Source organism: Sus scrofa, chromosome 10 (assembly GCF_054392235.1).
Source record: "Sus scrofa isolate SSC_HxYL_T2T_F1_AM1 chromosome 10, Sscrofa_HxYL_maternal_Yorkshire_Landrace_v2.0, whole genome shotgun sequence".
NCBI lineage: Eukaryota > Metazoa > Chordata > Mammalia > Artiodactyla > Suidae > Sus > Sus scrofa.
Window position 1 is genome coordinate 34914097 of NC_139392.1, and position 26857 is coordinate 34940953.

General features: G+C 51.3%; 1 protein-coding gene across 13 annotated transcripts in view; it reads left to right on the forward strand.

The window, feature by feature from the left end:
* Positions 1-26436, forward strand: part of LOC146398967 (uncharacterized) — a 92933-nt gene extending 66497 nt beyond the window's left edge. For 7 of the 13 annotated variants that reach the window (XM_084980891.1, XM_084980894.1, XM_084980895.1 and 4 more), the window contains 15 exons: positions 2042-2092; positions 2452-2499; positions 4063-4283; positions 5008-5032; positions 8080-8130; positions 8490-8537; positions 10101-10321; positions 11046-11070; positions 14118-14168; positions 14528-14575; positions 16139-16359; positions 17084-17108; positions 20156-20206; positions 20566-20613; positions 25729-26436. In XM_084980891.1, coding sequence (XP_084837017.1) covers positions 2042-2092; positions 2452-2499; positions 4063-4283; positions 5008-5032; positions 8080-8130; positions 8490-8537; positions 10101-10321; positions 11046-11070; positions 14118-14168; positions 14528-14575; positions 16139-16359; positions 17084-17108; positions 20156-20206; positions 20566-20613; positions 25729-25748 — 1154 coding nt within the window. In that variant the 3' untranslated portion in view covers positions 25749-26436. Of the gene's footprint in view, positions 1-2041; positions 2093-2451; positions 2500-4062; positions 4284-5007; positions 5033-8079; positions 8131-8489; positions 8538-10100; positions 10322-11045; positions 11071-14117; positions 14169-14527; positions 14576-16138; positions 16360-17083; positions 17109-20155; positions 20444-20565; positions 20614-25728 lie in introns of those variants that run through there. The other 6 variants (XM_084980893.1, XM_084980890.1, XM_084980900.1 and 3 more) reach the window with 4 other exon arrangements.
* The last annotated feature ends 421 nt before the right edge of the window (positions 26437-26857 follow it).

A 26857-nucleotide genomic window follows, 5' to 3' on the forward strand; every position in this document is an offset into this window, starting at 1 on the left:
CAATGGGTAGGGTTTCCTTCTTCTGTGACAACGGAATACATTGCTATGGTCTGTATCCACCCCGTTGTCTTTCTCAGTCTGTGTGCCCGTGGACACTGGGGCTCTGGTTCTGTTGGGCTCTTGTGTATGGCGCTGCCATGATCCTGGGATGGCAGGTCTCTTTACCCGACACTGATGGATCTTCCTTTACATGTCCATGCAGCAGTGGGATTGCAGGGTCCTGCCGTGGTGTTTCCCGTCCTGGCTGGCCCCGTTGACATTCCCTGCTACAGTGTCCAGAAGTCCCAGGCAGTCACATCTTCCCAAACATCTGTTCAGGTTTGAAAACACTCCGTGTCCTACCAGGTGGGAGGTGATACCTCGTGGTGCCTTTGCTTTGCCTTTCCATTGTGATAGGCGACTTTGGGAAACATGCCCTCTGTGTGCTGCTCTCTGTGGTCTTCTTGGACGGTGGGTCTCTCCCAGGCTTCCACTCATCTACAACTGAGGTATTTGCCTTTTGATTCAATTGATTTGTAGTTGTTTCCCATATATTCCAAATATGAGCCCCTGTTTCAAATACAAGATTTACAAATATCCTCTTCTGTAGGTTGTCTTTCCATTCAGTGGATTGTTAGACACTGTCCTTTCTGTTTGTTTCTATTTTAATGGAGGTACAGTGTTGTTTCACTCTCTGCTGTGGAGCAACGTTCCCCAGTCGTGTGTGTCCATTAACGTATGTTCCTTTTTTGATATTATTGCCGTCTGAGATCAGGTCGATTACAGGAGATTGGATCTCGTTCTCCGTGTGCTGCAACAGGAGGACCTTGTTGTCTCTCCATTCTCAATGCCGTAGTTGGCGTCAACTGCCCCCAAACTCCCAGTCCGTGCCCTTCACAACCACAAGTCTGTTCTCTGCATCCGTGGGTTCTGTGGACAGGTTCCTTTGTGCCGTGCTTTAGATTCCACCTCTAAGTGAGATCAGGTGGTATCCGTCTTTCTCTTTGTCACGTACTTCACTTTGCACGAGAATCTCCCGATCCATCCCTATTGTTTTGAGTGGCATTGGTTTCTTCTTCGATTTTCTGGCTGAGTCGTGAATTCCATCATCTATGTGGACCACATCGTCATGAGCCATTCATCTGTCTGTGGACATGAGGTGGCTTCCCTGTCTTGGCTGTTGTGAACAGTGCTGCCATAAACATAGAGGGGCATATGTCTTTTTCCTGGATACATTTGTCCTGATATTTCCCAGGGTGCTCGGCTTGCTAGGTCGCATGCCCTGCTGTGTTCAGTTTTCGCAGGACCCTCCATGGTGTCTTCCATAGTGGTTGTACCAGTGTGCGTTCGCATCGGCAATGCTGGGGCGGGGGAGCCTTTTCTCCACCCGTATCTGCGACCGACACCAGAGCTCTCGGCAACGCTGGATCCTTAACCCCCTCAGCGAGGCCAGGGATCAACCCCGCAAGCTCGTGGTTCCTAGTCGGATTCGTTTCCGCTGTGCCCTGACGGGAACTCCTGGGTGGTTTCTTTGCTGTTGTTGTTGTGGAGGTGTATGAGTTTTCTTTATATATGTTTTGGAGGTGAACCTCACGGGCAGTGGTCCCTTTCTCCTCAGTGCTTCTGTAGAGCTGCTGTCCACAGTGTGCCAGCCACTGGCCAGAAGGAGCCATTTCTGCTTAATTGAGTTCAGTCAGTAGTTAGGTCTGCCTCTTGCAGTGAACAGAATAAAGCAGCCTATGGTTCACTCCCAGGGGCCACCACACAAGTGTGTCCATGCAGCTGGAATTTCAGGTGTGTCACCCTGGAGCTGAGGCCTCCAGATGGACTCGTAGAAGGGAGATGTGTAAGGCTCCATCCCTCAGCAGCCCACGATCTCTGAAGGTTTGCCACTGTGGCCAATGTTTTATGGAAGCTTCTGAGGCCGTAGAGCAGAGGGAAGTTCTGAGCACACGGAGGACAAGCCAGGGTGGTGCTGTGTGGCCGCAAACAACCCTAAGTAGGGGATACGTGTGGGGGACAGGCTCTAACACCTTGATTCCTTATGTCTGTGTCTCTGCAGTATGTTTCATGGAGAGTCTGAGTGACAGCAACCATGATGAAAGTGATACAGGTAAGAACAGCTCTCAGGTAGGAGCCAATGGGAGAGGGATCCCGGGACACTTGGGTGACGCCTGCTGCTTGGAGTGTGGGGCAGGTGAGTCTGAAACTTAAAAACAGAAAGAAATTGATGTAAAGATGTTCACCGCCTACTTTAATAAGGAGAGGGAGCAGATATGAGATGCCTGAATGTTGGCATCTGTGCTCACCTTGTGTGGAAGGGTCTCAGTCCATGGAGCAGAGGGAGGGTCTGGGCACCTGGAGGAAAAACCAGGGTGATGCTCTGTACCCGTAGTCACCTCAGGGAAGCCGGAGAAACGGGAGGGCCACTCTTTCTAACTCCTTGATTCCCCTGATGGTGTGTTTCTACAGACTCAGTGGTGGAGAGCCTGAGCAGCCGCCAGGATGAGGAGGCTGCAGGTAGGGAAGAGCACGCAGCTGGGATCCAGTGGGAGAGGGTTCCTGGGAGCACCTGGGTTCCGCCTGCTGCCGGGAGAGGGAGGAAGTGGGGGATAGGACTTGGCGGGTGGGTGGGTGGGTGGCCTAATGAGTGGCACTCTGCTGTGGTGTTTTCCCCTGTGAAATGGATACCACGAAGAAGACTTGGGTCCCTGGTCTTTGTTGTGCTGTGTTTGTATTCCTCTCTCCTTTTCTTTGAGAGGGAGAATCGATTTTCCCTCCCAAAGCTGCTCCTTCCTGCTTTGGTCTCTGCCCGTTGTGCAAGTTTGCTCTGTGATTGGCACCGTGAGGGCCCAGTGCACAAGAGCTGTTGACTTGGTTTCCTTTATTGGCCTTGAGGGACCTGAAGTGGTGGCACCTGAAGTGGTGGCACCTTGACCCTGGAGACCAAGTTGGTCGAGTGAGTGTCAGGTGGTGGGTGAGAAGGCAGCTCTCTGGCTCTGCATGTTTGGGATTTCTGGCCTCCCTGTCCTATTGTGTCCTCACGGTGTGTCCTGAGGGAAGGGATGTTCGCAGAGTTGGATGAGTTAAAGGAGGCATACTTGGAGTTCCAGTGGTTAAGGTATCCAACTAGGAACCATGAGATTGCGGGTTCGATCGCTGGCCTCACTCAGTGAGTTAAGGATCCAGTAATGCCGTGAGCTGTGGTGTAGGTGGCAGATGCAGCTGGGATCCTGCCTTGCTGTGGCTCTGACATAAAATGGCAGCTACGGCTCCTATTAGACCCCTAGCCTGGGAACCTCCATATGGCATGTGTGTGGCCCTAAAAAGCAACAAGTATCAATAGAAAAAAAAAATAGAGAAATCAGGCAGCACAGAGAAGGAAATATCGTGCAACTCAACATATAGGCGGTAACCAGACTCGGCAGAGTGTCAGAGATGGAAAGTAGAAATGGCCAAGACCTGGCAGCAGGGCTGAAGGGGGAGTCATTCCTGAATGGGTGCAGAGGTCCTATGAGTTATGATGAGAAAAGTTGTTATGGACAGTGGTGCAAAGTACATAGCATTGGGAAGGCCTGCTCTCCCCGTGAGTTTCCTATTGCCAAAGTATTCCAAAGAGAAGCATTATGTATCTAAGAAAAGAAAAGAGGCGAAACATCCCAGAGGATGGCGTGTGAACACAGGAGCACCCTGTGGGAAGAGTAGGGAAGCTGAAATGATCTCCTGCCATTTCAGAAGATGGAGGAATGTGGCTGGAGAGGAAAATGGGCAGGAGGATTCACGAGACTCTGTCATGGCAGCAGAGCCTGCATGCTCGTGTTGGCCATTTCTCAGATGGAGAATATGCCACGGAGAGGTTCCCTTTAGCAAGAGAGGCAGAGGCTCCCTTTCTCAGGTCTTTCAAGGTGCTCTCTGCCGTCCTTCAAAACGTTTACCCGGGAGGATGGGCCAAGAGAAGCTCCATCCGTGCTTCATCCCACCCCCACCCCTTGACTCTCAGCCCATGTCCAGTCAGGTGAGGTGCCCAGAGTACCTCCCGAGCAGCACCACCGCCTTGCTGACAGTGACTGTGTGTCCCCCTAGCAACCCTCGATGATGTTGTGGAGGCCGGCGGGAGTGAGAAGACGGAGGAAGAGGCCCTGGCTGGGGCAAATGAGGAGGAGGTGGGGCCGGGAACTGAGAAGGTGCAGGAGGAGGCTGCCTGCATTGACGAGGCAGAGGAGGAGGCAGGCCCATCCCTTGAAAATGACGAGGAGTCCCCAGCCAGCGACCTGGTTGAGCAGGAAGACCAGCTTGCCCCCAAGGTAAGCTCACCTTTCTTGATCGGAGATTTAAAAAGGTGCCTCCTTTCTTCTTGGATGTGCCTACTTCAGAAAAGGAAATCTGAGCAAGTCCATTATAGAGGATATATGCACATTCCTCTGTGGAGGAATGTTGAGTCAAAGTTTGGTACCAACCAATAACTCCTTCCAAGGGGCATTGGCAAAAGGGACCACATCAGTTCCCAAGTGTACATAGGGAGCATTTGTCTTTGAAGAAGCCTGAATGTTTTGTTTTGTTGTCTTTTTGCCTTTTCTAGGGCCACTCCTGTGGCATATGGAGGTTCCCAGGCTCAGGGTCAAACCAGAGCTGTAGCCACCGGCCTGCGCCAGAGCCACGGCAACGCGGGATCCGAGCAACGTCTGCAACCTACACCTCAGCTCACGGCAATGCCGGATCCTTAACCCACTGAGCAAGGCCAGGGATCGAACCCGCAACCTCATGGTTCCTGGTCGGATTCGTTAACCACTGCGCCACGACGGGAACTCCAAAGAAGCCTGAATGTTTTTTAAATGAACGTGGACTTGGGAGGTCTTCCATGAAAAGCTGGTGCCTTTTCCACAGGTGTCTTTGCTGTCTTCTTTTGGGGAAACAGACTCAACTCTGCCTTCTGTCTGTGTGCCTGCGGTCCGCAACCACAGGAAGACCTGTGGCCACAGTGCAGAGGATGCTGTGACACTCACAGTGTTTTCTTTTCTCTCATCACAGGTGGACGGGATGGACGATGAAAGCCGTAAGTATTCTGGAACCCGGCTCTGCTGAGGAGAAGTCCAGGTGTTGAGGAAGGGCGGGGGGTGCTTTCCTGCCCCTTTGGTTGCAGAGACACCCTGATTCTGGGTTCCTCCTGGGAAAGGGGGTGAAGGATGGGGTGAAAGAGACTGACTTCCCACAAAAGGGCCATCCCAAGTCCTCGGGTCCCTGGAGGAAAGGAGGCTCTTTGTATGGTGGGGGTAGGTGTCCGGGAACATTGGGGGGCGTGCGTGTGAGGGCCTGTTGGTGTGATTGTGAACCAGTGTGAGTGGGTGTGTTTTGTGGGGAGTCACTTGTGCCTTAGCACCACATAGCTGTCCAGTTTCTCGTTGAACAGTCTCATGATGACCGCAGGCTAACTGTCCATTCCCTCATTCTCCCTGCACCCGCTGGGAGCAAGGTTTGGGGAAAAGGCTTTCCTTCCTCTGTTGGTCTTTCGTTTCCTCTTTTCTTCCCCCTCTGCTTGGTGCAGACTTTCATGCTGTTGTTTCAAACATGTGCCATGAACTCGAGCCTCTTGAGGTTGTAAGTGTCCCGAGGAGTGTTGTGAACGCTGTGCTCCCCCCGCACCTCCTGCCCACTCGGGGCAGCCACCCTTCCAGCCTCTGCTCAGGAGTGGTCTTTCAGACACCTCATGTGCATGACATCAGAGAGTCTTTGTCCTTCTGTGTCTGACTGGCTTCACTTGAAGTGATGTCCTCCAGCGAGTTCCTGTTGAGGCTCAGAGCTCATGAACCTGACCAGTACCTATGAGGACACGGGTTCGACCCTTGGCCTTGCCCAGTGGGTGAAGAATCCCGCATTGCGGTGAGCTGCGGCAGAGGTCCCAGACGCGGCTGGTATCCAGCTTGGCTGTGGCTGTGGTGTCGGCCGGTGGCCACAGCTCTGATTTGCCGCCTCGCCTGGGAATTTCCATCTGCTGCGGGGGCAGCCCTCAAGCCCAAAAGTGAATCAGTCAATAATGTCCTGGAGTTCTCTGTGCATTGCTGCAATGGGTAGGGTTTCCTTCTTCTGTGACAACGGAATACCTTGCTATGGTCTGTATCCACCCCGTTGTCTTTCTCAGTCTGTGTGCCCGTGGACACTGGGGCTCTGTTTCTGTTGGGCTCTTGTGTATGGCGCTGCCATGATCCTGGGATGGCAGGTCTCTTTACCCGACACTGATGGATCTTCCTTTACATGTCCATGCAGCAGTGGGATTGCAGGGTCCTGCCGTGGTGTTTCCCGTCCTGGCTGGCCCCGTTGACATTCCCTGCTACAGTGTCCAGAAGTCCCAGGCAGTCACATCTTCCCAAACATCTGTTCAGGTTTGAAAACACTCCGTGTCCTACCAGGTGGGAGGTGATACCTCGTGGTGCCTTTGCTTTGCCTTTCCATTGTGATAGGCGACTTTGGGAAACATGCCCTCTGTGTGCTGCTCTCTGTGGTCTTCTTGGACGGTGGGTCTCTCCCAGGCTTCCACTCATCTACAACTGAGGTATTTGCCTTTTGATTCAATTGATTTGTAGTTGTTTCCCATATATTCCAAATATGAGCCCCTGTTTCAAATACAAGATTTACAAATATCCTCTTCTGTAGGTTGTCTTTCCATTCAGTGGATTGTTAGACACTGTCCTTTCTGTTTGTTTCTATTTTAATGGAGGTACAGTGTTGTTTCACTCTCTGCTGTGGAGCAACGTTCCCCAGTCGTGTGTGTCCATTAACGTATGTTCCTTTTTTGATATTATTGCCGTCTGAGATCAGGTCGATTACAGGAGATTGGATCTCGTTCTCCGTGTGCTGCAACAGGAGGACCTTGTTGTCTCTCCATTCTCAATGCCGTAGTTGGCGTCAACTGCCCCCAAACTCCCAGTCCGTGCCCTTCACAACCACAAGTCTGTTCTCTGCATCCGTGGGTTCTGTGGACAGGTTCCTTTGTGCCGTGCTTTAGATTCCACCTCTAAGTGAGATCAGGTGGTATCCGTCTTTCTCTTTGTCACGTACTTCACTTTGCACGAGAATCTCCCGATCCATCCCTATTGTTTTGAGTGGCATTGGTTTCTTCTTCGATTTTCTGGCTGAGTCGTGAATTCCATCATCTATGTGGACCACATCGTCATGAGCCATTCATCTGTCTGTGGACATGAGGTGGCTTCCCTGTCTTGGCTGTTGTGAACAGTGCTGCCATAAACATAGAGGGGCATATGTCTTTTTCCTGGATACATTTGTCCTGATATTTCCCAGGGTGCTCGGCTTGCTAGGTCGCATGCCCTGCTGTGTTCAGTTTTCGCAGGACCCTCCATGGTGTCTTCCATAGTGGTTGTACCAGTGTGCGTTCGCATCGGCAATGCTGGGGCGGGGGAGCCTTTTCTCCACCCGTATCTGCGACCGACACCAGAGCTCTCGGCAACGCTGGATCCTTAACCCCCTCAGCGAGGCCAGGGATCAACCCCGCAAGCTCGTGGTTCCTAGTCGGATTCGTTTCCGCTGTGCCCTGACGGGAACTCCTGGGTGGTTTCTTTGCTGTTGTTGTTGTGGAGGTGTATGAGTTTTCTTTATATATGTTTTGGAGGTGAACCTCACGGGCAGTGGTCCCTTTCTCCTCAGTGCTTCTGTAGAGCTGCTGTCCACAGTGTGCCAGCCACTGGCCAGAAGGAGCCATTTCTGCTTAATTGAGTTCAGTCAGTAGTTAGGTCTGCCTCTTGCAGTGAACAGAATAAAGCAGCCTATGGTTCACTCCCAGGGGCCACCACACAAGTGTGTCCATGCAGCTGGAATTTCAGGTGTGTCACCCTGGAGCTGAGGCCTCCAGATGGACTCGTAGAAGGGAGATGTGTAAGGCTCCATCCCTCAGCAGCCCACGATCTCTGAAGGTTTGCCACTGTGGCCAATGTTTTATGGAAGCTTCTGAGGCCGTAGAGCAGAGGGAAGTTCTGAGCACACGGAGGACAAGCCAGGGTGGTGCTGTGTGGCCGCAAACAACCCTAAGTAGGGGATACGTGTGGGGGACAGGCTCTAACACCTTGATTCCTTATGTCTGTGTCTCTGCAGTATGTTTCATGGAGAGTCTGAGTGACAGCAACCATGATGAAAGTGATACAGGTAAGAACAGCTCTCAGGTAGGAGCCAATGGGAGAGGGATCCCGGGACACTTGGGTGACGCCTGCTGCTTGGAGTGTGGGGCAGGTGAGTCTGAAACTTAAAAACAGAAAGAAATTGATGTAAAGATGTTCACCGCCTACTTTAATAAGGAGAGGGAGCAGATATGAGATGCCTGAATGTTGGCATCTGTGCTCACCTTGTGTGGAAGGGTCTCAGTCCATGGAGCAGAGGGAGGGTCTGGGCACCTGGAGGAAAAACCAGGGTGATGCTCTGTACCCGTAGTCACCTCAGGGAAGCCGGAGAAACGGGAGGGCCACTCTTTCTAACTCCTTGATTCCCCTGATGGTGTGTTTCTACAGACTCAGTGGTGGAGAGCCTGAGCAGCCGCCAGGATGAGGAGGCTGCAGGTAGGGAAGAGCACGCAGCTGGGATCCAGTGGGAGAGGGTTCCTGGGAGCACCTGGGTTCCGCCTGCTGCCGGGAGAGGGAGGAAGTGGGGGATAGGACTTGGCGGGTGGGTGGGTGGGTGGCCTAATGAGTGGCACTCTGCTGTGGTGTTTTCCCCTGTGAAATGGATACCACGAAGAAGACTTGGGTCCCTGGTCTTTGTTGTGCTGTGTTTGTATTCCTCTCTCCTTTTCTTTGAGAGGGAGAATCGATTTTCCCTCCCAAAGCTGCTCCTTCCTGCTTTGGTCTCTGCCCGTTGTGCAAGTTTGCTCTGTGATTGGCACCGTGAGGGCCCAGTGCACAAGAGCTGTTGACTTGGTTTCCTTTATTGGCCTTGAGGGACCTGAAGTGGTGGCACCTGAAGTGGTGGCACCTTGACCCTGGAGACCAAGTTGGTCGAGTGAGTGTCAGGTGGTGGGTGAGAAGGCAGCTCTCTGGCTCTGCATGTTTGGGATTTCTGGCCTCCCTGTCCTATTGTGTCCTCACGGTGTGTCCTGAGGGAAGGGATGTTCGCAGAGTTGGATGAGTTAAAGGAGGCATACTTGGAGTTCCAGTGGTTAAGGTATCCAACTAGGAACCATGAGATTGCGGGTTCGATCGCTGGCCTCACTCAGTGAGTTAAGGATCCAGTAATGCCGTGAGCTGTGGTGTAGGTGGCAGATGCAGCTGGGATCCTGCCTTGCTGTGGCTCTGACATAAAATGGCAGCTACGGCTCCTATTAGACCCCTAGCCTGGGAACCTCCATATGGCATGTGTGTGGCCCTAAAAAGCAACAAGTATCAATAGAAAAAAAAAATAGAGAAATCAGGCAGCACAGAGAAGGAAATATCGTGCAACTCAACATATAGGCGGTAACCAGACTCGGCAGAGTGTCAGAGATGGAAAGTAGAAATGGCCAAGACCTGGCAGCAGGGCTGAAGGGGGAGTCATTCCTGAATGGGTGCAGAGGTCCTATGAGTTATGATGAGAAAAGTTGTTATGGACAGTGGTGCAAAGTACATAGCATTGGGAAGGCCTGCTCTCCCCGTGAGTTTCCTATTGCCAAAGTATTCCAAAGAGAAGCATTATGTATCTAAGAAAAGAAAAGAGGCGAAACATCCCAGAGGATGGCGTGTGAACACAGGAGCACCCTGTGGGAAGAGTAGGGAAGCTGAAATGATCTCCTGCCATTTCAGAAGATGGAGGAATGTGGCTGGAGAGGAAAATGGGCAGGAGGATTCACGAGACTCTGTCATGGCAGCAGAGCCTGCATGCTCGTGTTGGCCATTTCTCAGATGGAGAATATGCCACGGAGAGGTTCCCTTTAGCAAGAGAGGCAGAGGCTCCCTTTCTCAGGTCTTTCAAGGTGCTCTCTGCCGTCCTTCAAAACGTTTACCCGGGAGGATGGGCCAAGAGAAGCTCCATCCGTGCTTCATCCCACCCCCACCCCTTGACTCTCAGCCCATGTCCAGTCAGGTGAGGTGCCCAGAGTACCTCCCGAGCAGCACCACCGCCTTGCTGACAGTGACTGTGTGTCCCCCTAGCAACCCTCGATGATGTTGTGGAGGCCGGCGGGAGTGAGAAGACGGAGGAAGAGGCCCTGGCTGGGGCAAATGAGGAGGAGGTGGGGCCGGGAACTGAGAAGGTGCAGGAGGAGGCTGCCTGCATTGACGAGGCAGAGGAGGAGGCAGGCCCATCCCTTGAAAATGACGAGGAGTCCCCAGCCAGCGACCTGGTTGAGCAGGAAGACCAGCTTGCCCCCAAGGTAAGCTCACCTTTCTTGATCGGAGATTTAAAAAGGTGCCTCCTTTCTTCTTGGATGTGCCTACTTCAGAAAAGGAAATCTGAGCAAGTCCATTATAGAGGATATATGCACATTCCTCTGTGGAGGAATGTTGAGTCAAAGTTTGGTACCAACCAATAACTCCTTCCAAGGGGCATTGGCAAAAGGGACCACATCAGTTCCCAAGTGTACATAGGGAGCATTTGTCTTTGAAGAAGCCTGAATGTTTTGTTTTGTTGTCTTTTTGCCTTTTCTAGGGCCACTCCTGTGGCATATGGAGGTTCCCAGGCTCAGGGTCAAACCAGAGCTGTAGCCACCGGCCTGCGCCAGAGCCACGGCAACGCGGGATCCGAGCAACGTCTGCAACCTACACCTCAGCTCACGGCAATGCCGGATCCTTAACCCACTGAGCAAGGCCAGGGATCGAACCCGCAACCTCATGGTTCCTGGTCGGATTCGTTAACCACTGCGCCACGACGGGAACTCCAAAGAAGCCTGAATGTTTTTTAAATGAACGTGGACTTGGGAGGTCTTCCATGAAAAGCTGGTGCCTTTTCCACAGGTGTCTTTGCTGTCTTCTTTTGGGGAAACAGACTCAACTCTGCCTTCTGTCTGTGTGCCTGCGGTCCGCAACCACAGGAAGACCTGTGGCCACAGTGCAGAGGATGCTGTGACACTCACAGTGTTTTCTTTTCTCTCATCACAGGTGGACGGGATGGACGATGAAAGCCGTAAGTATTCTGGAACCCGGCTCTGCTGAGGAGAAGTCCAGGTGTTGAGGAAGGGCGGGGGGTGCTTTCCTGCCCCTTTGGTTGCAGAGACACCCTGATTCTGGGTTCCTCCTGGGAAAGGGGGTGAAGGATGGGGTGAAAGAGACTGACTTCCCACAAAAGGGCCATCCCAAGTCCTCGGGTCCCTGGAGGAAAGGAGGCTCTTTGTATGGTGGGGGTAGGTGTCCGGGAACATTGGGGGGTGTGCGTGTGAGGGCCTGTTGGTGTGATTGTGAACCAGTGTGAGTGGGTGTGTTTTGTGGGGAGTCACTTGTGCCTTAGCACCACATAGCTGTCCAGTTTCTCGTTGAACAGTCTCATGATGACCGCAGGCTAACTGTCCATTCCCTCATTCTCCCTGCACCCGCTGGGAGCAAGGTTTGGGGAAAAGGCTTTCCTTCCTCTGTTGGTCTTTCGTTTCCTCTTTTCTTCCCCCTCTGCTTGGTGCAGACTTTCATGCTGTTGTTTCAAACATGTGCCATGAACTCGAGCCTCTTGAGGTTGTAAGTGTCCCGAGGAGTGTTGTGAACGCTGTGCTCCCCCCGCACCTCCTGCCCACTCGGGGCAGCCACCCTTCCAGCCTCTGCTCAGGAGTGGTCTTTCAGACACCTCATGTGCATGACATCAGAGAGTCTTTGTCCTTCTGTGTCTGACTGGCTTCACTTGAAGTGATGTCCTCCAGCGAGTTCCTGTTGAGGCTCAGAGCTCATGAACCTGACCAGTACCTATGAGGACACGGGTTCGACCCTTGGCCTTGCCCAGTGGGTGAAGAATCCCGCATTGCGGTGAGCTGCGGCAGAGGTCCCAGACGCGGCTGGTATCCAGCTTGGCTGTGGCTGTGGTGTCGGCCGGTGGCCACAGCTCTGATTTGCCGCCTCGCCTGGGAATTTCCATCTGCTGCGGGGGCAGCCCTCAAGCCCAAAAGTGAATCAGTCAATAATGTCCTGGAGTTCTCTGTGCATTGCTGCAATGGGTAGGGTTTCCTTCTTCTGTGACAACGGAATACCTTGCTATGGTCTGTATCCACCCCGTTGTCTTTCTCAGTCTGTGTGCCCGTGGACACTGGGGCTCTGTTTCTGTTGGGCTCTTGTGTATGGCGCTGCCGTGATCCTGGGATGGCAGGTCTCTTTACCCGACACTGATGGATCTTCCTTTACATGTCCATGCAGCAGTGGGATTGCAGGGTCCTGCCGTGGTGTTTCCCGTCCTGGCTGGCCCCGTTGACATTCCCTGCTACAGTGTCCAGAAGTCCCAGGCAGTCACATCTTCCCAAACATCTGTTCAGGTTTGAAAACACTCCGTGTCCTACCAGGTGGGAGGTGATACCTCGTGGTGCCTTTGCTTTGCCTTTCCATTGTGATAGGCGACTTTGGGAAACATGCCCTCTGTGTGCTGCTCTCTGTGGTCTTCTTGGACGGTGGGTCTCTCCCAGGCTTCCACTCATCTACAACTGAGGTATTTGCCTTTTGATTCAATTGATTTGTAGTTGTTTCCCATATATTCCAAATATGAGCCCCTGTTTCAAATACAAGATTTACAAATATCCTCTTCTGTAGGTTGTCTTTCCATTCAGTGGATTGTTAGACACTGTCCTTTCTGTTTGTTTCTATTTTAATGGAGGTACAGTGTTGTTTCACTCTCTGCTGTGGAGCAACGTTCCCCAGTCGTGTGTGTCCATTAACGTATGTTCCTTTTTTGATATTATTGCCGTCTGAGATCAGGTCGATTACAGGAGATTGGATCTCGTTCTCCGTGTGCTGCAACAGGAGGACCTTGTTGTCTCTCCATTCTCAATGCCGTAGTTGGCATCAACTGCCCCCAAACTCCCAGTCCGTGCCCTTCACAACCACAAGTCTGTTCTCTGCATCCGTGGGTTCTGTGGACAGGTTCCTTTGTGCCGTGCTTTAGATTCCACCTCTAAGTGAGATCAGGTGGTATCCGTCTTTCTCTTTGTCACGTACTTCACTTTGCACGAGAATCTCCCGATCCATCCCTATTGTTTTGAGTGGCATTGGTTTCTTCTTCGATTTTCTGGCTGAGTCGTGAATTCCATCATCTATGTGGACCACATCGTCATGAGCCATTCATCTGTCTGTGGACATGAGGTGGCTTCCCTGTCTTGGCTGTTGTGAACAGTGCTGCCATAAACATAGAGGGGCATATGTCTTTTTCCTGGATACATTTGTCCTGATATTTCCCAGGGTGCTCGGCTTGCTAGGTCGCATGCCCTGCTGTGTTCAGTTTTCGCAGGACCCTCCATGGTGTCTTCCATAGTGGTTGTACCAGTGTGCGTTCGCATCGGCAATGCTGGGGCGGGGGAGCCTTTTCTCCACCCGTATCTGCGACCGACACCAGAGCTCTCGGCAACGCTGGATCCTTAACCCCCTCAGCGAGGCCAGGGATCAACCCCGCAAGCTCGTGGTTCCTAGTCGGATTCGTTTCCGCTGTGCCCTGACGGGAACTCCTGGGTGGTTTCTTTGCTGTTGTTGTTGTGGAGGTGTATGAGTTTTCTTTATATATGTTTTGGAGGTGAACCTCACGGGCAGTGGTCCCTTTCTCCTCAGTGCTTCTGTAGAGCTGCTGTCCACAGTGTGCCAGCCACTGGCCAGAAGGAGCCATTTCTGCTTAATTGAGTTCAGTCAGTAGTTAGGTCTGCCTCTTGCAGTGAACAGAATAAAGCAGCCTATGGTTCACTCCCAGGGGCCACCACACAAGTGTGTCCATGCAGCTGGAATTTCAGGTGTGTCACCCTGGAGCTGAGGCCTCCAGATGGACTCGTAGAAGGGAGATGTGTAAGGCTCCATCCCTCAGCAGCCCACGATCTCTGAAGGTTTGCCACTGTGGCCAATGTTTTATGGAAGCTTCTGAGGCCGTAGAGCAGAGGGAAGTTCTGAGCACACGGAGGACAAGCCAGGGTGGTGCTGTGTGGCCGCAAACAACCCTAAGTAGGGGATACGTGTGGGGGACAGGCTCTAACACCTTGATTCCTTATGTCTGTGTCTCTGCAGTATGTTTCATGGAGAGTCTGAGTGACAGCAACCATGATGAAAGTGATACAGGTAAGAACAGCTCTCAGGTAGGAGCCAATGGGAGAGGGATCCCGGGACACTTGGGTGACGCCTGCTGCTTGGAGTGTGGGGCAGGTGAGTCTGAAACTTAAAAACAGAAAGAAATTGATGTAAAGCTGTTCACCGCCTACTTTAATAAGGAGAGGGAGCAGATATGAGATGCCTGAATGTTGGCATCTGTGCTCACCTTGTGTGGAAGGGTCTCAGTCCATGGAGCAGAGGGAGGGTCTGGGCACCTGGAGGAAAAACCAGGGTGATGCTCTGTACCCGTAGTCACCTCAGGGAAGCCGGAGAAACGGGAGGGCCACTCTTTCTAACTCCTTGATTCCCCTGATGGTGTGTTTCTACAGACTCAGTGGTGGAGAGCCTGAGCAGCCGCCAGGATGAGGAGGCTGCAGGTAGGGAAGAGCACGCAGCTGGGATCCAGTGGGAGAGGGTTCCTGGGAGCACCTGGGTTCCGCCTGCTGCCGGGAGAGGGAGGAAGTGGGGGATAGGACTTGGCGGGTGGGTGGGTGGGTGGCCTAATGAGTGGCACTCTGCTGTGGTGTTTTCCCCTGTGAAATGGATACCACGAAGAAGACTTGGGTCCCTGGTCTTTGTTGTGCTGTGTTTGTATTCCTCTCTCCTTTTCTTTGAGAGGGAGAATCGATTTTCCCTCCCAAAGCTGCTCCTTCCTGCTTTGGTCTCTGCCCGTTGTGCAAGTTTGCTCTGTGATTGGCACCGTGAGGGCCCAGTGCACAAGAGCTGTTGACTTGGTTTCCTTTATTGGCCTTGAGGGACCTGAAGTGGTGGCACCTGAAGTGGTGGCACCTTGACCCTGGAGACCAAGTTGGTCGAGTGAGTGTCAGGTGGTGGGTGAGAAGGCAGCTCTCTGGCTCTGCATGTTTGGGATTTCTGGCCTCCCTGTCCTATTGTGTCCTCACGGTGTGTCCTGAGGGAAGGGATGTTCGCAGAGTTGGATGAGTTAAAGGAGGCATACTTGGAGTTCCAGTGGTTAAGGAATCCAACTAGGAACCATGAGATTGCGGGTTCGATCGCTGGCCTCACTCAGTGAGTTAAGGATCCAGTAATGCCGTGAGCTGTGGTGTAGGTGGCAGATGCAGCTGGGATCCTGCCTTGCTGTGGCTCTGACATAAAATGGCAGCTACGGCTCCTATTAGACCCCTAGCCTGGGAACCTCCATATGGCATGTGTGTGGCCCTAAAAAGCAACAAGTATCAATAGAAAAAAAAAATAGAGAAATCAGGCAGCACAGAGAAGGAAATATCGTGCAACTCAACATATAGGCGGTAACCAGACTCGGCAGAGTGTCAGAGATGGAAAGTAGAAATGGCCAAGACCTGGCAGCAGGGCTGAAGGGGGAGTCATTCCTGAATGGGTGCAGAGGTCCTATGAGTTATGATGAGAAAAGTTGTTATGGACAGTGGTGCAAAGTACATAGCATTGGGAAGGCCTGCTCTCCCCGTGAGTTTCCTATTGCCAAAGTATTCCAAAGAGAAGCATTATGTATCTAAGAAAAGAAAAGAGGCGAAACATCCCAGAGGATGGCGTGTGAACACAGGAGCACCCTGTGGGAAGAGTAGGGAAGCTGAAATGATCTCCTGCCCTTTCAGAAGATGGAGGAATGTGGCTGGAGAGGAAAATGGGCAGGAGGATTCACGAGACTCTGTCATGGCAGCAGAGCCTGCATGCTCGTGTTGGCCATTTCTCAGATGGAGAATATGCCACGGAGAGGTTCCCTTTAGCAAGAGAGGCAGAGGCTCCCTTTCTCAGGTCTTTCAAGGTGCTCTCTGCCGTCCTTCAAAACGTTTACCCGGGAGGATGGGCCAAGAGAAGCTCCATCCGTGCTTCATCCCACCCCCACCCCTTGACTCTCAGCCCATGTCCAGTCAGGTGAGGTGCCCAGAGTACCTCCCGAGCAGCACCACCGCCTTGCTGACAGTGACTGTGTGTCCCCCTAGCAACCCTCGATGATGTTGTGGAGGCCGGCGGGAGTGAGAAGACGGAGGAAGAGGCCCTGGCTGGGGCAAATGAGGAGGAGGTGGGGCCGGGAACTGAGAAGGTGCAGGAGGAGGCTGCCTGCATTGACGAGGCAGAGGAGGAGGCAGGCCCATCCCTTGAAAATGACGAGGAGTCCCCAGCCAGCGACCTGGTTGAGCAGGAAGACCAGCTTGCCCCCAAGGTAAGCTCACCTTTCTTGATCGGAGATTTAAAAAGGTGCCTCCTTTCTTCTTGGATGTGCCTACTTCAGAAAAGGAAATCTGAGCAAGTCCATTATAGAGGATATATGCACATTCCTCTGTGGAGGAATGTTGAGTCAAAGTTTGGTACCAACCAATAACTCCTTCCAAGGGGCATTGGCAAAAGGGACCACATCAGTTCCCAAGTGTACATAGGGAGCATTTGTCTTTGAAGAAGCCTGAATGTTTTGTTTTGTTGTCTTTTTGCCTTTTCTAGGGCCACTCCTGTGGCATATGGAGGTTCCCAGGCTCAGGGTCAAACCAGAGCTGTAGCCACCGGCCTGCGCCAGAGCCACGGCAACGCGGGATCCGAGCAACGTCTGCAACCTACACCTCAGCTCACGGCAATGCCGGATCCTTAACCCACTGAGCAAGGCCAGGGATCGAACCCGCAACCTCATGGTTCCTGGTCGGATTCGTTAACCACTGCGCCACGACGGGAACTCCAAAGAAGCCTGAATGTTTTTTAAATGAACGTGGACTTGGGAGGTCTTCCATGAAAAGCTGGTGCCTTTTCCACAGGTGTCTTTGCTGTCTTCTTTTGGGGAAACGGACTCAACTCTGCCTTCTGTCTGTGTGCCTGCGGTCCGCAACCACAGGAAGACCTGTGGCCACAGTGCAGAGGATGCTGTGACACTCACAGTGTTTTCTTTTCTCTCATCACAGGTGGACGGGATGGACGATGAAAGCCGTAAGTATTCTGGAACCCGGCTCTGCTGAGGAGAAGTCCAGGTGTTGAGGAAGGGCGGGGGGTGCTTTCCTGCCCCTTTGGTTGCAGAGACACCCTGATTCTGGGTTCCTCCTGGGAAAGGGGGTGAAGGATGGGGTGAAAGAGACTGACTTCCCACAAAAGGGCCATCCCAAGTCCTCGGGTCCCTGGAGGAAAGGAGGCTCTTTGTATGGTGGGGGTAGGTGTCCGGGAACATTGGGGGGCGTGCGTGTGAGGGCCTGTTGGTGTGATTGTGAACCAGTGTGAGTGGGTGTGTTTTGTGGGGAGTCACTTGTGCCTTAGCACCACATAGCTGTCCAGTTTCTCGTTGAACAGTCTCATGATGACCGCAGGCTAACTGTCCATTCCCTCATTCTCCCTGCACCCGCTGGGAGCAAGGTTTGGGGAAAAGGCTTTCCTTCCTCTGTTGGTCTTTCGTTTCCTCTTTTCTTCCCCCTCTGCTTGGTGCAGACTTTCATGCTGTTGTTTCAAACATGTGCCATGAACTCGAGCCTCTTGAGGTTGTAAGTGTCCCGAGGAGTGTTGTGAACGCTGTGCTCCCCCCGCACCTCCTGCCCACTCGGGGCAGCCACCCTTCCAGCCTCTGCTCAGGAGTGGTCTTTCAGACACCTCATGTGCATGACATCAGAGAGTCTTTGTCCTTCTGTGTCTGACTGGCTTCACTTGAAGTGATGTCCTCCAGCGAGTTCCTGTTGAGGCTCAGAGCTCATGAACCTGACCAGTACCTATGAGGACACGGGTTCGACCCTTGGCCTTGCCCAGTGGGTGAAGAATCCCGCATTGCGGTGAGCTGCGGCAGAGGTCCCAGACGCGGCTGGTATCCAGCTTGGCTGTGGCTGTGGTGTCGGCCGGTGGCCACAGCTCTGATTTGCCGCCTCGCCTGGGAATTTCCATCTGCTGCGGGGGCAGCCCTCAAGCCCAAAAGTGAATCAGTCAATAATGTCCTGGAGTTCTCTGTGCATTGCTGCAATGGGTAGGGTTTCCTTCTTCTGTGACAACGGAATACCTTGCTATGGTCTGTATCCACCCCGTTGTCTTTCTCAGTCTGTGTGCCCGTGGACACTGGGGCTCTGTTTCTGTTGGGCTCTTGTGTATGGCGCTGCCATGATCCTGGGATGGCAGGTCTCTTTACCCGACACTGATGGATCTTCCTTTACATGTCCATGCAGCAGTGGGATTGCAGGGTCCTGCCGTGGTGTTTCCCGTCCTGGCTGGCCCCGTTGACATTCCCTGCTACAGTGTCCAGAAGTCCCAGGCAGTCACATCTTCCCAAACATCTGTTCAGGTTTGAAAACACTCCGTGTCCTACCAGGTGGGAGGTGATACCTCGTGGTGCCTTTGCTTTGCCTTTCCATTGTGATAGGCGACTTTGGGAAACATGCCCTCTGTGTGCTGCTCTCTGTGGTCTTCTTGGACGGTGGGTCTCTCCCAGGCTTCCACTCATCTACAACTGAGGTATTTGCCTTTTGATTCAATTGATTTGTAGTTGTTTCCCATATATTCCAAATATGAGCCCCTGTTTCAAATACAAGATTTACAAATATCCTCTTCTGTAGGTTGTCTTTCCATTCAGTGGATTGTTAGACACTGTCCTTTCTGTTTGTTTCTATTTTAATGGAGGTACAGTGTTGTTTCACTCTCTGCTGTGGAGCAACGTTCCCCAGTCGTGTGTGTCCATTAACGTATGTTCCTTTTTTGATATTATTGCCGTCTGAGATCAGGTCGATTACAGGAGATTGGATCTCGTTCTCCGTGTGCTGCAACAGGAGGACCTTGTTGTCTCTCCATTCTCAATGCCGTAGTTGGCATCAACTGCCCCCAAACTCCCAGTCCGTGCCCTTCACAACCACAAGTCTGTTCTCTGCATCCGTGGGTTCTGTGGACAGGTTCCTTTGTGCCGTGCTTTAGATTCCACCTCTAAGTGAGATCAGGTGGTATCCGTCTTTCTCTTTGTCACGTACTTCACTTTGCACGAGAATCTCCCGATCCATCCCTATTGTTTTGAGTGGCATTGGTTTCTTCTTCGATTTTCTGGCTGAGTCGTGAATTCCATCATCTATGTGGACCACATCGTCATGAGCCATTCATCTGTCTGTGGACATGAGGTGGCTTCCCTGTCTTGGCTGTTGTGAACAGTGCTGCCATAAACATAGAGGGGCATATGTCTTTTTCCTGGATACATTTGTCCTGATATTTCCCAGGGTGCTCGGCTTGCTAGGTCGCATGCCCTGCTGTGTTCAGTTTTCGCAGGACCCTCCATGGTGTCTTCCATAGTGGTTGTACCAGTGTGCGTTCGCATCGGCAATGCTGGGGCGGGGGAGCCTTTTCTCCACCCGTATCTGCGACCGACACCAGAGCTCTCGGCAACGCTGGATCCTTAACCCCCTCAGCGAGGCCAGGGATCAACCCCGCAAGCTCGTGGTTCCTAGTCGGATTCGTTTCCGCTGTGCCCTGACGGGAACTCCTGGGTGGTTTCTTTGCTGTTGTTGTTGTGGAGGTGTATGAGTTTTCTTTATATATGTTTTGGAGGTGAACCTCACGGGCAGTGGTCCCTTTCTCCTCAGTGCTTCTGTAGAGCTGCTGTCCACAGTGTGCCAGCCACTGGCCAGAAGGAGCCATTTCTGCTTAATTGAGTTCAGTCAGTAGTTAGGTCTGCCTCTTGCAGTGAACAGAATAAAGCAGCCTATGGTTCACTCCCAGGGGCCACCACACAAGTGTGTCCATGCAGCTGGAATTTCAGGTGTGTCACCCTGGAGCTGAGGCCTCCAGATGGACTCGTAGAAGGGAGATGTGTAAGGCTCCATCCCTCAGCAGCCCACGATCTCTGAAGGTTTGCCACTGTGGCCAATGTTTTATGGAAGCTTCTGAGGCCGTAGAGCAGAGGGAAGTTCTGAGCACACGGAGGACAAGCCAGGGTGGTGCTGTGTGGCCGCAAACAACCCTAAGTAGGGGATACGTGTGGGGGACAGGCTCTAACACCTTGATTCCTTATGTCTGTGTCTCTGCAGTATGTTTCATGGAGAGTCTGAGTGACAGCAACCATGATGAAAGTGATACAGGTAAGAACAGCTCTCAGGTAGGAGCCAATGGGAGAGGGATCCCGGGACACTTGGGTGACGCCTGCTGCTTGGAGTGTGGGGCAGGTGAGTCTGAAACTTAAAAACAGAAAGAAATTGATGTAAAGATGTTCACCGCCTACTTTAATAAGGAGAGGGAGCAGATATGAGATGCCTGAATGTTGGCATCTGTGCTCACCTTGTGTGGAAGGGTCTCAGTCCATGGAGCAGAGGGAAGGTCTGGGCACCTGGAGGAAAAACCAGGGTGATGCTCTGTACCCGTAGTCACCTCAGGGAAGCCGGAGAAACGGGAGGGCCACTCTTTCTAACTCCTTGATTCCCCTGATGGTGTGTTTCTACAGACTCAGTGGTGGAGAGCCTGAGCAGCCGCCAGGATGAGGAGGCTGCAGGTAGGGAAGAGCACGCAGCTGGGATCCAGTGGGAGAGGGTTCCTGGGAGCACCTGGGTTCCGCCTGCTGCCGGGAGAGGGAGGAAGTGGGGGATAGGACTTGGCGGGTGGGTGGGTGGGTGGCCTAATGAGTGGCACTCTGCTGTGGTGTTTTCCCCTGTGAAATGGATACCACGAAGAAGACTTGGGTCCCTGGTCTTTGTTGTGCTGTGTTTGTATTCCTCTCTCCTTTTCTTTGAGAGGGAGAATCGATTTTCCCTCCCAAAGCTGCTCCTTCCTGCTTTGGTCTCTGCCCGTTGTGCAAGTTTGCTCTGTGATTGGCACCGTGAGGGCCCAGTGCACAAGAGCTGTTGACTTGGTTTCCTTTATTGGCCTTGAGGGACCTGAAGTGGTGGCACCTGAAGTGGTGGCACCTTGACCCTGGAGACCAAGTTGGTCGAGTGAGTGTCAGGTGGTGGGTGAGAAGGCAGCTCTCTGGCTCTGCATGTTTGGGATTTCTGGCCTCCCTGTCCTATTGTGTCCTCACGGTGTGTCCTGAGGGAAGGGATGTTCGCAGAGTTGGATGAGTTAAAGGAGGCATACTTGGAGTTCCAGTGGTTAAGGAATCCAACTAGGAACCATGAGATTGCGGGTTCGATCCCTTGCCTCACTCGGTGTCTTAAATATCCAGCACTTTTGTGAGCTATGGTGTTTGTCGCAGATACAGCTTGCATCCTGTATTTCGTGGCTGTGGTTTCGACTGGCAGCTGCAGCTCCCATTTTGTCCCTAGCCTGTGAACCTCCATATCCTGTCAGAGTTGCCCTAGAATAAAGAAAAAGACAAAAATAGTATAAAATAAAATAAAGGAGAAGTCATCTGGGGTTGCTGCATAGGATCCAGTACCCTTGAGTCCTGTCCACCTGCACAGCTGACCCCAGGCTGCTGTCATGACTCTCCTCCCCTCTGGGAGAGGTCCATGTCCAGCTGCCCAAAGAGACCACCCCTGGCCAGCAGGAATTTGGGGGACTGTGTGAAGGAGCTGCTGGCCTTGCTTCAGACCCTTTCTCTCCTGGCCCTGTGACCTCATCTCCTGGGATTGACCATGTCCCAGACAGAGCCTCTGGCAGCAGGACCAGGTGGTCACAGCTCCTGTTGGATCCCCCTCTTCCCATCAGACTGCTATCCCCTGATCCCCAAATCCCAGTCATGTTGACCCTGTGTCCCTTCCTAGCCTGGCCCTGGTCTCCTCCCTCCCAGGTCCCCGAGGCTCAGGCCAAATGGAGGCAGGTGGTGAGCATTCACATCGGGTCTGTACTGAACCAATCTCAGCCTGAGAGAAGTGACACAGGGTCCTTTCCCTCTGAGTTTGTGTCAGCCTCTCTAAGGCCTCCCTCATGTCGGGGCTCCAGAAAACAATCAAGATGAAGGCATCTATCCCTCAGTGCTCATGTACGAAGAGTGGCTCACCTGGCCCAGCCCTGCATCCTTGTGGATGCTTAGTGCTCCTGGCATCACACAGAAGACATGGCAGGATCCCAACCTGAGTGGGAATTTCCAGGGTCTGGGTCTTCCCTCAGTCTCTGTAAGGCCCAGGGATGGCCTGGGCCATCCCATGCCACCCATTCTCAAACTGAGGTTGGAACTTCTGTAAATTCTTTGACATAGATGACAAGTTCAAATGCAGCAACCCCTGAGGCAATTCAGTTCTGTGTTCTCTTGGGAAAAGTGAAAGGCTAGGATTCAAATTTGTTGTATTCCTTTCAGTGACTTTTCACCGTGTCATCTAATAACATGAATGTAACTTGTTTTAGTACACTTTCAAAAGCATTGTCTTCTCAGAGTTCCTGCTGTGGCTCAGTGGGTTAAAAACAGGACATGGTGTCCATGAAGATGCAGGTTCAATCCCTGGCCTCGCTCAGTCAGTTGAAGAATCTGGCATTGCTGCAAGCTGTGGCATACATTGCAAAGGCGATTCAAATCCCACCTTGTGGCATCTGTTTTAGGCCTGCAGAGGCAGCTTGTCCCTGACCCCTAGCCCATGAACGTCCATATGCTGCAGGTGTGGCTGAAAAAAGAAAAAGAGAATACCTTTCTTCTATATACTTTTCATGCAGCAATAGAATAAAAAGATAAATTTATATTTCTACTACCACATCTTCATGATTTTTTGAAACTCTTAATACTGAAAAATATTTATTGAATTTCTTTTGCTATAGATTATTTACTGTATTGTGTTAGTTTCAGGTGTACAGCTTCAAATTCTTTTTCTTTACAGGTTATGAGAAGATATTGCATAGAGTTCCATGTGCTACACAGTGAATCCTTGTTGCTTCTCTATTAATCTCACACTCCCAATTGATCCCTTCCCTTCCTTTCCCTTTCCCCTTTGCTAATGGAAGTTTGCTTCCCATGTCTGTGCGTTGTTTCAGTTTTGTAAAAAAGCTGGATTGTAGTCATGTTTCAGATTCAGCATAGAAGTGTTAGAACTTTCATCTTTGTCTAACTTACTTCACGTAGTATGATAATCTCTAGGTCTGTCCATGTTGCTGCAAATTGCATGGCTTCATTCTTTCTTATGGCTGAGTGTGACTCCTATATATACATGAAGTATTTTTTGAAGAAGTGAGGTATTTTTGTACCTATTTCTGCTGTACAGCGAAGGGACCCAGTCACACCTATTTATACATTATTTTTCTCTTCTTATGTTCCATTGTGTTCTCTCCAAAGAGACTGAATACAGTTCCCTGTGCTACAGCGTAGGGCCTCATTGCTTATCCATCCTAAATGTAAGCGTTTGCATCGACCAACCCCAAATTCCCAGTCCATCCCACTTCCTCTCCCCTCCCCCTTGGCTCCCCACACGTCTGTCCTCTAGATCTGTGAGTCTGTTTCTGTTCTGGAGATATGTTCCTTTGTGCCCTATCTTGGCTTCTGCATGGAAGTGATGTCATGTGGTATTTGTCATTGTCTTTCTGACTTGTGCCACATACCATGATAACTTTAGTGGCATCGCTGTTGCTGCCAGTGGCATTGTTTCTTTCTTGTACACAGCTGAGTGGTACGACATTGTATATGTGTACCCCATCGTCTTCATCCATCCATCTGTTGGTGGACATTTAGATTGCTTCCATGCCTTGGCTCTTGTGAATTGTGCCATGAACATACAGGGGCATGTGTTTTTTGAGGGGGGTTTGGGGTTTTTTTTGTTTTTCATTTTTTTGGGTTTTTACCATTTCTTGGGCCGCTCCCGTGGAATATGGAGGTTCCCAGGCTAGGGGTCAAATCGGAGCTGGAGCTGCTGGCCTACACCACAGCCACAGCAATGCAGGATCCGAGCTGTGTCTGCAAACTACACCACAGCTCATGGCAACGCCGGATCCTTAACCCACTGAGCAAGGCCAGGGATTGAACCCGCAACCTCATGTTTCCTAGTTGGATTCGTTAACCACTGAGCCACGATGGGAACTCCACAGGAGCATGTGTCTTTTTGAGTGAAAGTTTTGTCTGGGTAGATGCCCAGGTGTGGGATCGCTGGATCATATAGGGTAGTACTGTAGTGAGTTTTCTGAGGAACCCCCATACTCTTTTCCAGAGTGGTCACACTGATTTCCACTGCCACCAACAGTGTAGGAGGGTTCCCCTTTCTCCACACCCCCTCCAGCATTTGTTATCTATCAACTTAATGACGGCCATTCTAACAGGTGTGGGGTGGTCCCTCGCTGCAGTTTTGATGTGTAGTCCCCTCGTACCAAGCAAGGTTGAGCATCTCTTCATGTGCCTATTGGCCATCCCTAAGCCTCATCTGGAGAAATGTCTCTTTAGGTCTTCCGGCTCTTTTTGCATTGAGTTGTTTGGTTTTTGTGGTGGTGGATGAGTTGTATGTGTTGTTTCTCTATTTTGAAGGTAAAGCCATTGGTGGGTGAATCATGTACAAATATTCTCTCCTAGAATAGATTTACAAGGAGATCCTGCTGAATAGCATTGAGAACTATGTCTAGATACTCATGTTGCAACAGAAGAAAGGGTGGGGGAAAAACTGTAATTGCAATGTATATATGTAAGGATAACCTGACCCCCTTGCTGTACAGTGGGAAAATAAAAAAAAAAAAAACAAATATTCTCTCCCATTCTGTGGAGTTTTTCTTTTTTAAAAAAAGGTCTCCTTTGCTGTGCAAACGCTTTTGAGCTTAATTAGTTCCTACTGATTTAGTTGTGTTTTTATTGTCATTATTCTAGGAGGCATAGCAAACAAGATCTTGATGCGATTTATGTCCAAGAGCATTCTGCCTGTTGTTCTCTAGGGGTTTTCTAGTATCTGGCCTTACATGGAGGTCGCCCAGCCATTTGGAGTTTATTTCTGTGTATGGTGTTAGTGAATGTTCTCACTGCACTTTTGACAGGTACCTGTCCGGTTTTCCCAGCACTACTGACGGAAGACAATGTCTTTCCTCCAGTGTATGTTCTTGCCTCCTTTGCCATAGAGCAGTTGACCCTTGGTGCTTGGGTTTATTTCTGGGCTTTCTGACTGATCAGTGTTGCTGCTTTTTCGCCAGGATCATAGAGTTGAATGACTGTAGCTTTGTAGTATAGTCTGAATACAGGAAGACTGATTGCTCCACTTCTTCCCCCCCCCCCTTGAAAAGCACAAGCGAGAATGGCCAGGAGGTAGAAAGCATTCTCAGGGTAAAAGGAGGTCTTCAGGCCTCTGTCCATTTCTGCCACGCAGGTCTCATGGTTAGTGGTATAAAGCATGGGCTGCAGGGGCTGGTTACCCCTTCCCTTGGGTTATCAGATGTCCTGCTCCTCCCAGGGCCCCACTGGGAGGGACTACATCCTTGTCTCCTGGAGCCTCCCCTTTCCGCTGCATCTGTTTCACTGTGCAGGGATCAGTCCCTTGAAGGCTGCCCAGCCCAATGCACAGGGAACTCGCTCCTGGAGGACAATTGTATTCCCTCTTTGCTAACAGAAAACCTCCTCAGCTAAGCACAGCATAGACGGCAGTGCCACGGGGATCTGAGCCCTGGGGAGTTCCAGGCCCTGAGGAGCCTGACGGACCCACACATCCACCCAGGGGAGCCCTCCTTCCATCTGACTCTGCACCTCCTCGGTGATGGCATCCCTGTGTTTGTGTTGCAGACTCCTCTGGGACACCTTGAAGCCTCAGCCTGGGACTGGAAGAGTCCAAAAGTTTCCATCTTGACCAGGATACAAGATTGACCTCACTCTTCATCTATTACGAGCCAACTTTAGTATAAGCTTAGTTCTTTATTGTCTAGATTTAGTATTAAGTTCTGATACATGTTTACTACTTGGTATATAAGATTTTGGTAGAATGTAAGATTGTGTATTAAATAATTGTTACCTATCCATTTGCTTTTTTTAAAACTAGTTTTCGATAAAATAAACACAGGTATAGGAAAGCCCCCTTAAGCAGAGGTAGAACTTAATGCACTGGAGTCAGGCAGTCACCCTAGTGTCCACCCCCTGTCCTGTCACCCGCATCAGTCCTGACTGAAGAAGGGGACTGTGGATTTAGTCCTGACCAACTGCCCTCAAGCCAGTTTCTTTCCAAGGATTCTGTGGCCTCATGTCGGTTTGTACCTTTGACCATGGGAACTCTGTCACGCTCCCTCTTTCAGGATGACATGGTTGGCCGAGCCTTGCATGCCCAGACCCTGGCTGCTGGAACATCCATATCTCACCTTTTCCCTCCTCATGTCTCTGACATGTTTCTTTATATCCCATGCCTGGAGTTGGTATTTTTAAAACATGTAGAGTGACACCGAATGAGACACAGATAAAAACTGTAAAAGTAATTTTAATAAAGTACACTTTGATTGCAAAGCAAGTGTGTTTTGTGTTAATGGATCCCTTGGGAGGATAAAGAATGGCATACCCAAGTATGGAAGGCAGAGATAGGAAACATGAGAGAAGGCATGAACGTGCAGATTTTTCGGCAAAGGCCAAGAGAAACATTTCTTTGTCCACAGAAGGAAGATGTGGTGCTGCAGAATTGGGTGGCAAGAGTATTTTCTCTATTCCAAAATCTGAGAGTGAATCCCAAGGTTAACACTTTTCCCCTCCCCAGAATGCGTTGTCACACCTTTCCATTGTCCACGCATCGTCGTGCTCTGCTCTCCCTGCCTTGTAGGACTCTGGGTTCTGCATGATCAGGGTTGCACCTGAAACAACAAAGAAAGAGAGGGAAAGACCAGCTGTCTTTGCCTTGGCTTCTCAAACCCCTCGGGCTCTCCTGGGCTTCCTG